Source organism: Lynx rufus, unplaced genomic scaffold, assembly GCF_022079265.1.
Source record: "Lynx rufus isolate CCGP_SWC_20201006 ecotype Redwood Valley unplaced genomic scaffold, mLynRuf1.p SCAF_12, whole genome shotgun sequence".
Lineage (NCBI taxonomy): Eukaryota > Metazoa > Chordata > Mammalia > Carnivora > Felidae > Lynx > Lynx rufus.
Genome location: NW_025814826.1, coordinates 9,621,703 through 9,639,429, shown reverse-complemented (window position 1 = coordinate 9,639,429; position 17,727 = coordinate 9,621,703). Strand labels below are relative to the sequence as shown.

The 17,727-nt window shown below is 43.7% G+C and overlaps 1 protein-coding gene across 1 annotated transcript in view; it reads right to left on the bottom strand.

The window, feature by feature from the left end:
• Positions 1-17,727, bottom strand: part of XKR4 (XK related 4) — a 420,831-nt gene that overhangs the window by 143,454 nt on the left and 259,650 nt on the right. The window contains exon 2 of the mRNA XM_047073850.1: positions 13,033-13,232. Coding sequence (XP_046929806.1) covers positions 13,033-13,232 — 200 coding nt within the window. The remainder of the gene's footprint in view (positions 1-13,032; positions 13,233-17,727) is intronic.

Below are 17,727 nucleotides of genomic sequence, written 5' to 3'. Positions count from 1 at the left end.
AGCCTAGTTCTTTACCCTGCTGACTCATCAGGACAATCTTAACTTACACGTCTAAGGAACGCTGTAAGACTCGGTCTAATTCCAATCCGCCAAATAAATGCAAAATATGTTTCTGGGCTGGAATGCACGCTTTTGGATGTCAAAAGTTTGTCGGCAAAGAACGGGCTTCGGAATTAAAACTATCTAAGTGGTTGTGGGGGCTTCCCCCATCCACCCGCCGAATCAGAATCGCGCCAGAAAATCCTGATCCTCAGATTGTCTGTGGCTTCCTAGAAAATAAAGCGATCTGGGGAAATGCCCTAGTAGGCCGCTCGTGAATTCTGTACTAAGTTGACCTCGCTTTGTCCCTGCTCAGTGAGTACTTTGACTCTCCACAGTAGTGAGTTTTGTAGTGTTTAGAAATAATAATTACGGTATGTCGATATTCAGTCAAAGTAAACACCTGGTCTGAGTTCAGGCCAAGGGTCAGGCAAATGGAAAATAACCGTGGGCTTCTGTGTTCCTGAAGGTGTGAGGTGTTGAAATGCTCCTGGTATTTGGGGACGTTGGAGGTTGGCAACCAAAGCCATGAGAAAGGCAAAGGAAGAGCCGGTGTTTGGGGACCCTATTCGCTGCAGACAGCCCTGTGTTTATGTGTGCCTCTCTGATCCACCAGGGTTTGGCCTTTGCACCTCTTCTCCGGGTCTCTTCTCTCCATAGGCACATATGTGCAATTGTTATTATCCGTTGACCCCCACTCGGACCCCAGTCTGTGACCCTGTGCCTGAACTTGCAAAACCGACTCCCATCTCACAGGGAAGGAGACAGGGCGAGAGGAGGAAGACTGAGTGGAAAAACACCAAGATTGGTGCTTGCTTATTGGAGATAATTAAGTAGAACCTAAAAATAGTCAGGCCCTTATTTCATATTATGTTCAAAATGATTCAAATTCAAAACCATTCGCAGCTGTGCCCGGCGCTGATCTACCATACAGAGTTGATTTCAAGCACTCGAATCAATGATAAGCAAATGAAGCTTCTCTCTTTCCTTCTAAGTATAACTTGGGGAGGTACCATGACTCAGAGGCTATTGAGTGCGAAACAAAGAGATCAATAATATCATTACCCCCACGACACCCACCATTTATCCCGCCAATACGCTTCAAGAGAATGGAGCAGGATGGCCAACACGTCATGTCAGCCTTGTAAATCTTTCCCCACAAAGTTGTTGATAGCGTTTCAAATTCAACTCTGTATATGTATTGATTAAGCAGACTGGCAGTTTACTATTTTATTGATTTATCTGTGGAGAATCCCAAGTACCGAACAATGCAAAAACACAGGCTGAAAAGTCAGAGATAGAGGAAAATAGGTTGTATTTCTTTAAAAGCATATATGCAAGGATTTACCCTGCCACTAGAACATTCTTTCAAGTGTGAGAAATAACTCTTAATCGTGTGCTATAAATGGCATCAACGATCCCATGGCTTTGAGGAGACCGTTATCACCAGCGTTGCTGAACAGACAGGCATAGACAAAATCACCAGCCTCCCCCTTCTGGTTTTGTTCACATTTCTTCCTTTCTTTTTTTTTTTTTTTTTCCTAAAAAAGAATGTGAAAAAATGTTAGGCATCGTTTGTGACCCAGCTTGGAGGCCATTCTTTTCATGACACCTTCCGTGATTCTTCCTATGTGCCTTGACATCTTTTTTTGAACACAGTCAGCGGGCGTGGCATTTCTGCTTCCCCTGCATCATTGTCCATAAGGGATCATTCTGGGTCACCCAAGGGTCTGAACGTGGCCGCAAATAGAACACGGAGTGTAATGGAGTTAAAATGGCTTCTTGGTTTTCCTTTTCCAGTACGTTGAAGTCTTTGAGACCAGGGGCTGTGCCATTTGTTTTTGTATCAATCACATCTAGCAGAGGGCTCTGCCACATAGCAGGTATTCATTTTTCATTTTATTCAACAAATATCCATCGATTGCTTTGTATGAGCCAAGCGCGGGCCAGGAAGGAATGTGTAATAGCCTTTGAGTGCAGGCATCATTGCTAAGGTTGCCCTTGTTTTTTGGCAGCCTCGACTGAGTTTGTCAGCACCTGGAAGGTAGGGCCTGCCGTCTTTTATTTATTTTTTCAATACCCAGCAGGGTTTTGCACTAAATGCTATTGGGTACATTGAGTGTATTTATAAAGCCAGAAGAGATCACAACTGTCCAGTGTAGAGGCTGCTATGTTGTAATTTTTGTATCGTTTAACCCTTTACAAGTGTTCCTTGGTCAGATTTTTGTCATGTGTTTTGAGGAACTTAATGCCCGCTTTTCCTTACAATTTTGATTCCAATCAAAAGTTTCAGATGGTGCTGTTCTTAAATTTTTGTTTCATCAACAATGAACTGCTGCTGCTTCATAGAACTTTTATAAACTTTATGAAGGCGGATGCAATGAAGTAACAAGGAAAGAAATGAGGACACTTCTTGGAATTAAGACCTTCCTATTCCAATGGGCATGGTTAAGCGCTCTTCCCTAGATATCAAGAGATTTGCCCATTTTTCGGTCCCTGTTAACTGTCGCGCTCACTGACTTCCTGTGCTTATGGATCAGAAACTTGAGACACTGCGGAATTCTTCCGAAGGAGCGTACCTTAAAATTGCCAATGTGACAGTATGTGTCAAAAGCCTTCAAACCCTGCCTGCCCTTAACTCCAGAATTTCCACTTTTAGGCATTTATCTTTGAGAAGTAATTGAGGCTATCTGCAAAGATTCACTATATTTGATAACTTATGATTTACTATAATTTGATAACTTATGATTTTAAAAACAGGGAATTCGCGGAAAAGAAGAAGATAACCCATGCTGGTAAATTATGTAGTTGTTAGAAATGGTGTAGGAACGGGGCGCCTGAGTGGCTCAGTCAGTTAGGCGACCGACGTTGGCTCAGGTCACAATCTCCGGGTCTGTGGGTTCAAGCCCCGCGTTGGGCTCTGTGCTGACAGCTCGGAGCCTGGAGCCTCCTTCGGATTCTGTGTCTCCCTCTCTCTCTGTCCCTCCCCTGCTCATGCTCTGTTTCCCTCTGTCTCTCAATAACAAATAAATGTTAGAAAATTTTTTTAAAAAAGAAATGGTGTAGGAACAATATACACATAGTTATGGACATATGTTCATGATGTGTTGTCAAAAAAAGAGGTTATAAAACAGTATCCATATTTTAATTCTATTGTAATGTAACATATACTAAAATGTGAAAGAAGTCTATAAGGAAAAGCAATAAAATATAATCACGAGTTATTTCTCAGTTGCAGGATTTTTATTACTTCTGTCCGGAAGACAGCTTTTATTTTCTCCTTTGTGTGTATTTGTGTTTTCTATTTTATCTTGAATGGCAGGTATAGTAGAGAATCAAAGTTAACATTTTAAAATTTCCAAATATGTAAAAATACAGTATTGGGGGGGTGCCTGGGTGGCTCAGTTGGTTGAGTGACTATGGCTCAAGTCATGATCTCATGGCTCGTGGGTTTGAGCCCCACATCAGGCTCTCCATGGTCAGCACAGAGCCCACTTCGAATCCTCTGCCCCTTCTCTCTGCCCCTTCCCCGCTAGTGCTCTCTTTCTCTCTCACAAATAGATAAAAAAATTTTTTTAATACAATATATGGGGGAGCTTATATTATGTCTTTCATCTATGTAAAATAACACTATGATTTTCCATGGACACTTAAACCGCAGTCTGTATTGCCTAGTCCAGTTGAGAAACCAGTAAAAAAATAAGGTAGCTCCTGAGCACGGTAGTTACACGCTATATTCTTTAGTCAAATACTTTTTGAGTGCTTTTCTATTTTTCGCCGTCATCTCTCCGTTCCTTGCTGTCACACAGCTTGCCCTCCACCAGGGGTGACGGAATAACAATAATCCACGTGAACGAAAAACAATTTCAACTGGCTATGGTGAAAATAACACGGAGTGAGGAGAGAGGGAGAGGCTATTGGTGGGGAAGGCGATGTGAGTTTTATTTATTTATTTATTTTTACTATATGAAATTTATTGTCAAAGAAATTGTGGTCAATATACACAATGGAGTACTATGTGGCAATGAGAAAGGATGAAATATGGCCCTTTGTAGCAACGTGGACGGAACTGGAGAGTGTGATGCGATGTGAGTTTTAGCAGCGACGCTTGAATGTGGTCCCGCGTGCAGAGGATGAGTCACGTGAGGATGAGAAGGAATGGCAAGGCGAAGGCCCCGCAAATGCCAACGTGGTGTGTCTAAGAAAGAGCAGGCTAGTGTCACCGGGCTTGGGTGAGTAGTGAACACTAGAAGGTGTGGAGGTGCCAAACCAGGGCACCTTGTCACACACACGTTAAAAAAAAAAAAAAAAAAAAAAAAAAAGGTTGAGCTTGTTTTAACTGCAACGAAGAATCACCAGAGTTTTAAAGAGCGAAGTAAAATGACAAAGAGATACAAAGATCACGATGGCTGCTATATGGCACATAGACCACGTGGAGGTAGGGAGGAGGCAGGGAGAGCAGCTCCTGGGAGAAGTCTCGCTAGACTGTGGCTTGGAGGGGGGTGTGGTAGAGATAGAGGTGGTGTATGGGATCAGCTTGGGGGCGTATTTTGAAGGTGGATCAGATAGAATTTGCTGACCAGTTGGATAAAGGGGGGAGGAAACAGAGAAGGATCAAGGACACTTTTTAGCTTGATCGTTATCAGGAAATGCAAATACAAATCACACTGAGATCCTACTCAGAGCTAGAATTGAGACCAACCCTGCCAAATTTTGGAGAGGGTTCAGAGGAATCTCAACACAACCGCACTGCGGTAGCAACGACTGTAATTTGCTGCGACCACTTTGGAAAATACTTCGGCATCATCTACAAAAGCTCGCTGTGCCCGTACTCCAGGACTCGGCAAATTCACTCTTGGGTATTAGCCCAAGAGAAATACGCGTACGTGTGTAAAGGCATACAAAAACCATCCACAGTAACATTATTTATAACGCTCTCAAACTGAGAACAAACCATGCGTCCATCAATGACAGTAGAGTGGATAAATAAACTGAGGTTCATTCTTACAATGGATTATTTTAGAGCACGAGAGTGAGTTTCTGTTCGTGCTCTGTCTGTCTCTCTCTCTCTCAAAAATAAATAAACATTAAAAAAACATTTTAAAATAAGGGACACCTGGGTGGCTCAGTCGGTTGAGCGTCTGACTTCGGCTCAGGTCATGATCTCACAGTTGGTGAGTTCGAGCCCCGTGTCGGGCTCTGGGCTCATGGCTTAGAGCCTGGAGCCCGCTTCAGATTCTGTGTGTGTCTCTCTCTGCCCCTCCCGGACTCATGCTCTGTCTCTTGCTCTCAAAAATAAATAAACATTAAAAAAAAAAAAAGAAAAAACAGAGCTTCTGTGATGCTGTTAATGTTCCTCTCTTGGTAGCAGTTTCTTATGATGGTTGTGTCCTTCCCTGTGCATGTGTTATACTTCAAAAATAATGTTAAAAATTATAAAACAAAACCAGATATACAGCATAGGAAGCGAAGAAGAGGAGAGAGGGTAGACAAGGAGTCTGTGAAGAGCGAGAAGGTACTATGGTAGATAAGGGCCAAGGTTTTCCTCTAATAAAGATGAGGGTTATTGCAGGATGCTGGCAAAAATCCAGTGAAAGTTAAAGTGATATGCAGGAGAGAGAGAGAGAGGCTAATTTCACGAAGAAGATGCTTGAGTGGGTGAGCGGGGACGGAATCCAGCACTGAAGAGGGGGGGCATGGATAGGTGCCCGCTCAGTTTATACTTGTAAATGGAGGGGCCTGGGGTAGACGGGCACAGAAGCTGGTAGAATGGTACAGTTAGAATGGAAAAGGAAACAGCTCCTGGTTGACTGCTTCTGTTTTCTCACTGAAATGAGAAGTGAGGCTAGCAGTTCAGAGTAACAGATGCGGAGTATTGGGAGTACGAGGACACAGGAGAAGGTAGGAAACGGCGAGTGTGGGGGCAGGACAGGGAATTTCTGGGAGAGATAAGGTAGGATTGCTGGACACTGCTGGGGGGCCACTTGAGGTCTGTGGCCATACACTGAAGGAGGACGTGTCAGTTGCCAGATCTTTTACATGAGCAATCTCCATGATCTAAAACCTGTGCATCGGTCTCATACGGTCCCCGTTCGGGCTTTAACAAGTTTGGTTACCCTTTCTCAGATGGAAGCCGGCAAAAGTAACACCACAGAATGGGGAATATATTACTCCTCACCTAAGGGTGGGGGCTGGGCCTGCAGAGATTTCCAGGACTCCCTGACCAGCTGGTTTCCCATGAAGCTCCGCTGAGAGGTAGCACTGGCAGGAGGTTGGAAGGTAGGAAGAGAGGAGACTTTTTTCTGGATTCCAGCTCAGATCGGCATCCTATCCTTACTGGCTTCTAAAGCCCCTACCTCCTGTCCTCAGCATCGTTTGCTGTCGCCCTGCACAGCCTCACCAGGTTGGGGGTGGGGGGTGGGGGGGCTTGCTGCATCCCTGCCCGGCCGCCTTCCAGGCTGGTCAATGTCAATGAAGGCAGTGGCCGTGCCCCGTCCCTTTGTCAGCCACACCCATCAGGTTGTGCCCTCCCCAGAGCTCTGAGCGCCTTTTCCTTCATTCCTCTAGCTCTAGGGTTGGGAGCTTCACCCCTTTGTTAGGAATCTCTTACTTTTATGACATCTGCCTTTTTGTCCTCTCAGCTTCTCAGCCTCCGTGGAGTAGACAGCCTGATTTCAATCTCTTCTTCCGGGATATCTAACGTGGTCTGCATTCCTGATTACTGTAACTGACAGATCATCTCAAAAAACAAAAAAGAAAAAAAAAACCCAAAACCCCAAAACCCCAAAAACCAAAACCACACCAAAAAACCGGCAGCCAACGTTCAGAGATACAATACTAAAACGCACAGAGTGTCTGGGGGGACGTTTGAAGCATGTGCACACGGCTCTTGGCAAGCATTGTGCAAAGGAGGGCAGACGGCTATGAGCACGCACACCACACTGCAGGGGGTGGGGGCAGTGGCCAGGGTGCGGCCCTCGGGACCCGCCACACTCAGCGCGGCACCCACCACCTCTGGGGGGGGCAGACAACAGGTGACAGGAGCGGCGTCCCGATGCTTTGAGACTCCGTGGTTGGGAAAGCACTCCCCTGCTCTGGGCTGCTCTGCTTTTCCTGAAACTGTCAGCATAGCTTGCACAGAAACACCTCTCTTTTGCACATGCACATTTCATCTAGTTTCTATGCTATCTAATTAGGCTAAGGGGTCACAAGAACGGGGAAGAAGTTCAACGAACATCTTCAGAAACCCACAATGACTCCTGTGACGTGTTCAGCTCAACTCCAGGAGACAACTGCCCATGGACTGAAAGTAACCTGCTTGGCGTGAACATCCGATGCACTAAGGGCACTGGGAAGAACATTCCACAGAGGGGATGGGGTACTGCTTGTTCAGAGGTGGAGAGGAGAGCTTCTGCTTCTCAGACTTATAACGAGTAGCCCTCCTGGTGAGAGGGTGGACCCTGAGATTGAACGTAGGGAGCGAAGGTGCAATTGATCAGATATTCGTGTGTCAGGTAGAGCGATGGGCTAGAGGCCCGAGAAGGCCCTTTTCCGACAGTTTCTGTGATGCCATCAGAACTGTCCTATGATGAACAACGACTCAAGCAGAGGCTCAGTGGGCCCTCAGTGGGGGCGGGTGAGCTAGACCCGGTCAAGCACTCCCCTCATTTAAAGTATCCCGTCGACAGAATAGAACATTCTAGCACACACCCAGATAAATTAGGTGCTTCTAAATATATTTTGTCACGCTGTTTATAATGTCACAGTATACACTTTTAATAAAACATGAACTTTTTTTAGGACAAGTTTTGTGGGGCTTCACACACCATCATGCACATAAGAGACATTCGATAAATGTGTTAATTAACTAATGAAAATAGCAACTGCAGAGCAGACAGTTCTAAAGGGATGTGGGACACAGTCCCACTCACAGGCTGGCACTCTTGCCTGTGCTTCCCCTCCCCCGAAGGCAGAGGTAGAGCCAGGCACATGTGGAGACAGTCATCTGGCAGAGGAGGAGGGTTGAGGTAGCTGGGTTTCTCCTCTGACCTGCACCATGCGAAGGGAGCCGGGTGTGGCTCTACCTTTACCGCGAAGTTGAACGACTGGGCCTCCCACGATTTCGGTCTTGAAGGTCCTCATCAGGACGTGGCAAATGAGGTGTTTTTCACACTTCAGGGATGTCTCAGTTGCCTCAGTTTTCTGGGGGCAGTGCTGGATGTTTGAGGACAGCCCCTTAACTTGTGACTTCCCCCGTGATCTCCCGGGAGGCAAGAGAGGAAGTGAATCAGTAAGCACTTCTCCCAGCCCCCCTTTCCTCCCTCCTTTTCGCGAAGCCTTCGGGATAAACTGTTGGAAAAAGGGGGCAACACGTGGGGTTTTGGATATGAAGAAACCAGGATCGAAGTAGGCGTCGGTGTCCTTCTTGCTCGACAAAGCTGTCCTGGACACATGGCCTGTGGGAGGGCATTTATTTGTCACTCACTCCGCACATCACAGCCAAGTGCACGTAGAGTGTAAAATGGGATCGTCTCATAATGACAAGTAAAGGTGGAAACTGGAAATGCAGAGCCTCAGCCAGCTGGAAAAAGGGGAAACGTTTGGGTTTGCGGATTGGCACCCACTTGCATCTAGTGAAGGCCTGATTTCTCTTGGTTTGCCTAGATGGTTCCTTTCAAGGAATCGCTTTTTTGCACGATGCCTTCACTGGTGGCCACGCGCACCTGGCCGCCAGGGCTAGGCCACCGGGCCGCACCAGCCTGAGCTGTGGCTTACACACACACGCTTGGACCTCACAGAGCATGGCATCGAGCTAGCAAAGACCTGGGGACGCTTGTTTGTACTTGAATCAACAGCTTCTCTGCCAACTGTGGGAGGCTGGGTCCACACGCAACCAAAACCGAGCGTTCGGAGAATTGCACTCACAACACTAAAAGTGACTTAGAGACCCTCTAGCCTAGCTTGCCAAAAGGTCAGGTAGGGCAGCTTCTTTCTATAGAAGGTAGACAGTCAACCTTCTACCCCTGCTTGTACCACCTAGACACAATCAACGGCCCTGGATGGGTTTGAGACGTTGTTTAAAAAGAGGACAGGCAGGCGTTGGGCCACATCTCACATCTTTAACACCAAGAGCAGTGTCCTCAAATGGGGACTAATCGGTACACCATTGCCCCTCTCGGCTTACCAGGCAGTCTTTCTACCTCTCTCTCTCTTTCTCCATCCCTGTCCTTCCTCCTTTCCCTCCCTCCTTCATTCTCTCCTTCCCACCTTCTTTCCTTCCTTCCTTCCTTCCTTCCTTCCTTCCTTCCTTCCTTCCCCCCTCCCTCCCTCCCTCCCTCCCTCCCTCCCTTCCTTCCTTCCTCCCTCCCTTCCTCCCTCTCTCCCTTCCTCTAATCTCTCTAATCTCTCTGTCTCTTCCTCTCCTGGCAGGTGATATGGAATTGGACTGGAAAATCATAACAAGATGCATGCTGGAAACTCCAAGCACAGGATGCTGTCCTAAGTGGCCCCAGGCACTATATGCCATCTAAGCTATGCATGCACAAGTGGACCTTCTTGAGTATTTCTTATACTTCAGAGATAGATATTCCGAGGGAAATTCCAGTTTCTATGAAAAGCAGCAGTTCCATTTAAGGTGACAGTGCGGAGCGAAAAGACCGGATGTTCATGTTCAAACTTCTGCTCTACTCTGATTCCTGGTCTCAGGACAGGAGCCAAAGTGTCCTTCCCGGGACAGTGCAAACGGAGAAATAATTATACTGTACTTGCATGGCTCACCACTGAGCCTGTCAGCCTCCAGTATGATGAGGTATCTCTGACTTAATTATTCAATAAGTAAGGAATGCTGAGAAAGGAATTTCGACAGCTCACAGTGTTTCAGGGCTATGCCAACTTACATAAGGAGAATACAACCTTTAAGCATCAGTTTTAACATGCCGTATTTTTTGCTTGCCTTTCTTATTGGTTTTTAAAAGAGAGACCTTCGGAGAGTAGTAGATGGTTGAAATTGAGATTTCTATCCTAAAAAAATAATAATTCTAGACAGTCACGTACAAGAAGGACTTGCAGACGTAGGACCGCTCTCTACCCACTAAATAAGAATTTTTTAAAGATTTTAATTCCGAGCTCTTTGCAAATACTTCAGAGGGCTCGTGCCACTGATTATTTGCATTCACTACAGAATATTGTTTTTACCTATAAAATCCCAAGAATCTTCCACCATAAATACATATGAAAATATATGTCAGACTAGCTTCTATCACATTTGTGTTTCTTTTCCTAGAGGGGAAAAAAGCTCTGTTCCTGTAATGTATTCGCATCATTTAATTTACAAGCTGGTTCATTTCAAGCGGGATCATCTATCAGCAGAGGGGTGAATTTGGGAGCTCTCTCTGACGACAGATTTCTCTTTAAAATGCAAAATGATTTAGATAGTGGGGCCTGCGCTCAACTTCATTTGCTGGAGGTTTTGTGCTTGTTGTTGGGTGTCAGGTATTTCCACTGTTTGGTCTTTTAACATAACTTTCTGCCCACCTCCCTTGTTTAAAAAAATGCAACACTAGGATCCCCCTCGAAGGCTAATGTCTTATCTCGTGCTCCATGATTTGCGTTGATCCTGGTGATCTTTTTTTTTTTTTTTATATACAATTTCTTTTTTCAACGTTTATTTATTTTTGGGACAGAGAGAGACAGAGCATGAACGGGGGAGGGGCAGAGAGAGAGGGAGACACAGAATCGGAAACAGGCTCCAGGCTCCGAGCCATCAGCCCAGAGCCCGACGCGGGGCTCGAACTCACGGACCGCGAGATCGTGACCCGGCTGAAGTCGGACGCTTAACCGACTGCGCCACCCAGGCGCCCTGATCCTGGTGATCTTTGACTCAGCCAAGTCTTTTGACCACCTTGAGAGCGCTACAGAACATATTTCCCCTAGAGCTTTCCAAGTTTCACAGCATGGCTCGCCTTGGCCAAGGACGAGGTCTGGCTCTCAAAGCAAGCCTCATGCAAATGTGAGCTTAGTAGATGAGCTGGGGACACCAGGTGTCAGTGAAGAGCCACAACTCTGAGAAACAGAAATTTCGATTCCTATGTTGAGAATGAATAATGGGAGAAAAACTAAGGATTGCCTTTTCTCTACTTTTTTTTTTTTTCCCTGTAAAACTCTCGAGCTGAAGTGATCTCATTTTCTTAGGCCCTCTCTCACCTCCTTGCCCTAGTTCATCATCTTTAGGATCAAAGCTCCTCTATGATTTTCTAAATCTTTTAGAAAACTTGTAGGGACATCCAGTAATCTTGGGCCAGCGCAAGGCAGCTTGCAACCCTCCACCTTCGTGCCTGGGTTTCCCTCTTGTGTAACGACACTAAGAGATTGTCGAGTTGTTCTGGAGATAAGTACCAGATTCCTGGATAGAGATTTAGTTTGATGTTGCCCTTTATACTGATGTCCTCATTTACACACCATTTCCTAATGCATATAAACCTGGCCCTGTGAGGTTCCTGGACATTCACTGATATGGAGACGGAATAGAGCTCCGAGGAGTTTGGAGATCATCTAGTTTCATTTGGGACCTTTACATTTGAGAAGCGGGGGCCCCGAGACATTAAGTGACTTGCACGCGGTCTCCCAAAAAAGTGAGTTAACCCAAGCCAGATCGTCTTTCTGTAGCTTGTGGCCTTTCACCACTAAAGAGAGTCGTCTGCAGCTAACTTACGCGTCTTGCTTTCTCATCTGTTTGCACACTAACACACCACGTTCTCTTTCCTCCAATGTGCTTTCTAGCATTTGAGAATCACACCCTATGGATCTCTTTGACCTTTTTCTCAAGCTTCTTGGACTGAAGCTCTTCTAATGCAGAGCCAGAGTGGCCCAGACATTCACAAAGAAATGGACCCCCGTCTACCAGTACCCTCTCCATTTTTCTTTTCCTCTAATATGCCCCCCCCCACCCCTTGCCAATTAAAGCGCTCAGTCCAAACTAACGTGCCCATTGCTATCAGAAGTTATCAGGACATTACAGAGATTCCCCACACCAGCCAGATCAAATCTGAAGTTAGAGCGTGGCCCAGAACAGGACGGCAACATGTATAGACGTGGAGGAAGTCACAGCAAAGGCGCTAATGAGATTGGAACAAAACAAGCACATTATAACATGTTCACTGTTCCACAGCATCTGTTTAGTTACAGAATTGACAAATTACCAGGACACCCCTCGTTTAGAAAGGGGCTACCTAGCCAACCTCCATCCAGCCATTTAGTTGCTTATGTGCTCACTGGTCTGTCTGAATCTTCTTGCTGCTAGAAAAGATTTGAGTATCAGATCCTAAGGAAACGTCAGGGCAGATCTGTTGTAAGTGTTAGTCTTACTGATGAGATTATCAAACAAGACAGCAAGACAAAAATATTAGTCTGATATTCGTTTCATAAAACTTAGTGTATAAACAATGTATTGTTAAATATTGACAACAGGTTTTTCCCAATGATTTGAAAACAATATTATGGCCACCTTTACCATTTCCTTTTAATCTCTCTGTCTCTCTGTTTCTTTTTTTTTTTTTTCTGTCTCTCTGTTTCTTACTGTCAAAAGGAAATTATGGAGATTACCCTAATATTCAAATATGTTATAAATATTATCAGAAAGAGAGAGAGAGAGCTAGGCCATCTTCCCCCCAAATTTTTGGAAATCATTCTACCATACAAGACAGAAAAACTCTGCTGACTATTTTCATACTGACCACATGTCAAATCATACAAGCTCTTTCCCTACTCAGAGGGCAGCCGGAAGGCAAACCAGAACTGTCTTTCTGTAAATTAGCCGTAACAAGTAATTGTGAAGCAGAAAATGTGCATCATTCACAAATTCTCGTGTCAAGTAGCAGACCTCTAACAGGGAGGACCGTGGCCTCTGTCAACACAGCATATTAGAACAGTTCCTCGGATTGTGACAAAAGTAGCCAATCTTTCCCCAAATTCAGAAACCAAATTGCAAGCCCTTACCTTGGAGGGCCTGTAAGCTATGAGTCTGTACGATAATGCAGAGCTGCAGGACCAGCTGTGGAGCACTTTCCAGAAAGGTGGCTAGCAAATGCAGCATACTCACATCTGCATACTCATACACCATTTTCCAGTAAAACCTCCATCTGTCATTCTCCCCACTCTGCCGGCTTCGAATACCTAAGTATATGGTGTGGAAATATCTAGAAAGAAAACATGGAGAATAAGAAAGAAATGAGTGGCAATTTATAATTCAAACACCCGGGCTGTTTTTCTTTTCTGCAAATCACAATGTGCAAGGACACGTGAAACAATGACTTCGGTGGCTTGTTAATTTAACGTCCAAAGTTGACCATTGAACAAGTACCCTTATTCTTCAAAGTTCACTTTGAGAAGTCACTGCAATCTTTGTGCTCGTGCAAGGTATTCCACTGACTTGCAAAATGAAGAGGGGGGTGAAATGTGTTGGAAACGCGGGTGTAGAAGGGGTTTGCTACTTTGACAATCTACACACATTCTTTCCGGTCAGTTTCCCCATGGGCTCAATGGTATTCAGGAGATGGATTTTTCCTAGGGCTCCACGCAAGCCTGAAGTATTAAAGTGTATGTGCTTGTAAACCCTCCTGATGTCTTTTTAAAAAACGTTTTATTGGGGCGCCTGGGTGGCTCGGTCGGTTAAGCGTCCGACCTCGCAAAGGTCAGGTCACGATCTCACGGTTCGTGAGCTCGAGCCCCACGTCGGGCTCTGGGCTGACAGCTCAGAGCCTGGAGCCTGCTTCGGATTCTGTTCGGATCCGGTGTCTCCCTCTCTCTCTGCCCCTCCTCTGCTCGTGCTCTGTCTCTCTCTGTCTTTCAAAAATAAATAAATGTCTAAAAAAAATTTAAAGAAAGTTTTATTATTGAAAATTTCAAACATGTACAAAAGGAGAAAAAAAATCGGGTATTGAGCCACCCGGATCAAGCCATTGTCGATACGTGTATGCACAACTCACACGTCATTTGTCATTTATACCTCCACTGACTCCCTGCCACCAGATTATCTGGAGGCAAATCCCAGGCATCATGTTATTTCATCTGTAAATATTTTATTAAAGATAATTTACATGCATAAATGCAATACCGCTATTACGTTACAAATAAGGATAATTTAGTATTGTCAAATACTTGGTTTTCACGTTTTGCTGATTATCATAATTTCTTTACAGTTTGTTTTAAATACAATCCGAATGAGACCCCTGTGTGATGATTATTTGACATGTATCGTAAGTCTCTTTTATGCCACGGATTCCTCTTCCATTGTTTTTTCATTTCCTGCATATTTTTCACTGTCTTGATCTTGATGATTGCATTCATGAGGTGTGGTTAACATAGCTGTCCTTTTTATTTTCTTCAGTGAGGTAGTTAGTGTTGATTAGATTCAAGTTTGATCGTTTTTAGCAGGTGAGGTTGAGTACTTTCTTGAGGAGACCCTGCTGTTCTCCTTTATGACACCATCATCCACTGTTGATCGTTTCCAAGATCTCTTCATTCATTAGGGTTGCGAAACGGTGATATCTGAGTCTATCACCCTTAAAAAATTTTTAAGTTTTTATTGAAATTCCAGTTAATGAACATACAGTGTAATCTTAGCCTCAGGTTTACAATATAGTAATTCAACACTTCCATACATAGCTGGGGCTCATCACAGCCAGTGCCCTTCTTACTCCCCATCACCTAATTAACCCATCCCCTCCAGTAACCATTAGTCTGCTCTCTATAGTTAAGAGTCTGTTTCTTGGTTTGCCTCTTTCTCTCTTTTGTTTCCCCTTTGCTCATTTTTTTGGGTTGTTTCTTAAGTTTCACATACGAGTGAAATCGTATAGTTTGTCTTTCTCTGACTGACTTACTTCACTTAGCATATTCTCTGGTTCCAGCCACATGGTTGCACATGGGAAGATCTCATGCTTTTTAATGGCTGAGTAATATTCCATTGTATAAACATACCACTGTTTCCTTATTCATTCATCAGTCAATGGACACTTGGGCTGTTTCCATAACTTGGCCATTGTAGATAATGCTGCTATGAACATTGGGGTGTAAGTATCCCTTTGAATCAGTAGTTTCGTATTCTTTGGGTAAATACCTAGTAATGCAATTGCTGCATCACAAGGTAGTTCTGTTTTTAGCTTTTTAAGGAACCTCCATATTATTTTCCAGAGTAGCTGTACCAGTTTGCAGTCCCACCGACAGTGCAAGAGAAGTCCTCTTTCTCCGCATCCTTGCCAACACCTGTTGTTTCTTGTGTTGCTGACTTTAGCTATTCTGACAGGTGTGAGGTGATATCTCATTGTGGTTTTGATTTTTATTTCGCTGATGATGAGTGGTGTTGAGCATCTTTCCGTGTGTCTATTGGCCATCTCCATGTCTTCTTTGGAGAAGTGGCTATTCGTGTCTTCTGCCCATTTTTTAAATTGGATTATGTGTTTTTTGGGTATTGACTTTTATAAGTTCTTTATATATTTTGGATACTAACCCTTTATCAGATATGTCATTTGCAAATATCTTCTCCCATTCTGTAGATTGCCTTTAGTTTTGCTGATGGTTTTCCTCGCCGTACAGAAGCTTTTTATTTTGATGAAGCCACAATAGTTTATTTTTGCTTTTGTTTCCTTTGCCTCAAGAGACATAGGTAGAAAGAAGTTGATACGGCCAATGGCAAAGACATTAATTACTGCCTGTGTTCTCCTGTAGGATTTTTATTGTTTCACGCCTCACATTTAGGTCTTTAATCCATTTTGAATCTGTCTTTGTGTATGGTGTAAGAAAGTGGTCCAGTGTCATTCATTTGGATGTTTCTGCCCAATTGTCCCAACACCAATTGTTGAAGAGACTGTCGTTTATCCCATTGCACATTCTTTCCTGATTTGTGGAAGATTAATTGACCATATAGCTGTGGGTTTATTTCTGGGTTTTCTATTTTGTTCCATAGATCTATGTGTCTATTTGTGTGCCAGTACCGTACTGTCTTGACTACACCTTTGTAATATAACTTGAAGTCCAGAATCATGTTGCCTTCTGTTTTGCTTTTCATTTTCAAGGTTGCCTTGGCTATTCATATCACTGTAATTTTGTTGTTGTTTGTTGTTGTTGTTGTTGTTGGCTAGAATACTTCTCCAGCTGTTAGATCAATGTCTTTGCAGTATGTTTGGTTGACTGAAGCTTATTCTCTGGTAGATCACTTAAGAAGGGTGCATAGGGACAATAGTGTTTGAGTTCTTGCATATTTACAACAGCATGTGCCTATGAATCTTGCCTTGTGTGGGAATAAGTTTCCTAAAATCTCACAATTTGAAATGAAAATTGGTGCCCATTTTTAGAGTCGGTGAAAGAGCCTACCCAATGCAAAGATTCTCCGATACCAAGAGGGGAGGATGGGAGGGATACAGCAGCGAAGTACAAAAGCAGAACAGCTGGGACAACCTTTTCACTGGAGGGTCAGTTTGCTTGGCTGTAAAACCTATGCTTATTCCATACAAGACCCAAGATCTGCAATTTATTTATTTAAATCCATCAAATCTGTTAATTTCCTGTTTACTAGCATAAAGTGTTGTAATGGAAGTCTGATAAAAATCTGATACTCTTTCTCTTATAAACTACCTGAGCTTGTTGTTTGGATGTCCAAAGAATATTTTGTTTCCGTTTGAAAACCTATAGTTTTATTAAAATGTATCTTGATACTGAATATTCTGCACAAGTTTCTCTGGAATGTGGTGCATATACTCTTCATTATGTAGTTTCAAGTCTTCTTGATTTATAGTATTGAGATTTATTTATTTATTCTCCATTACTTTGGTTTCCTTCTTTGAGGACTCCTATTTAGTTATATTGTATCTTCTTTATCTTCTGTATCAACCAACTTCCCTGAACTCTTTTAATCTCAAATTACTTAATGATTTCATTTTTTCCTCATTTTGACCTTCGATTTATCTGCTGACTATGGTGTTTGGATAGTGTCTTACTCCTTGTAGTTGAGTTTTCATTTTTCAGCTGCTTTTAAAAAAAAATGAGAATTCTATATTGGGTTATATCATCTTTCTTGTCAAATCTTAACTTCTTTCTATTTATTTCTGATGCTTTTCTAACTCGGATTTACATCTTTCATAGTTTTTATAATTCTGTTAATTTATTTCAACTCATTTTGAAATATTTGCTTAGGGTTTTTATCTGTTTTCCACATGTGTTTTTTTCCTGGTATGCTTTCATTATCTGCAGGAACATCATCATATTTCCTATTTTCATTTCCTTATAATAGTTTTGATCTTTTTCTCATTGCTAAGTTTAATGAGTCACTTTAGTTTTTATGTAGTTTTAGGAGAGCTCAATGGGCCAGGATAGTTTGGCTGGTTTCATAGCTCCAGAGCTCATTCCTCTGCTGTTCTCACGAAGGAAGAACTTGTCAACTTTCTGACATCAGCTGCCTTTGTTTCTGTGACCCTTCCTTTCCATCTGGGCCTTCTCGTTCATTTCTGGTGGCTGTCCTTGTCCTGCTCAGTTGGAATCTATTCCCAGCAGATTCTCCTTAGTGTGGAGCCTTGTCTTGGAAGGGTCTGCAGTCTGTGGGTAATGAGACTGCTCCAGTAGCATCACATTTAATTGCATTATGGTCCCCTTGGGCTCATCCTTGCACTGGATCATTGAGAACACACTTCTAGGCCTTTC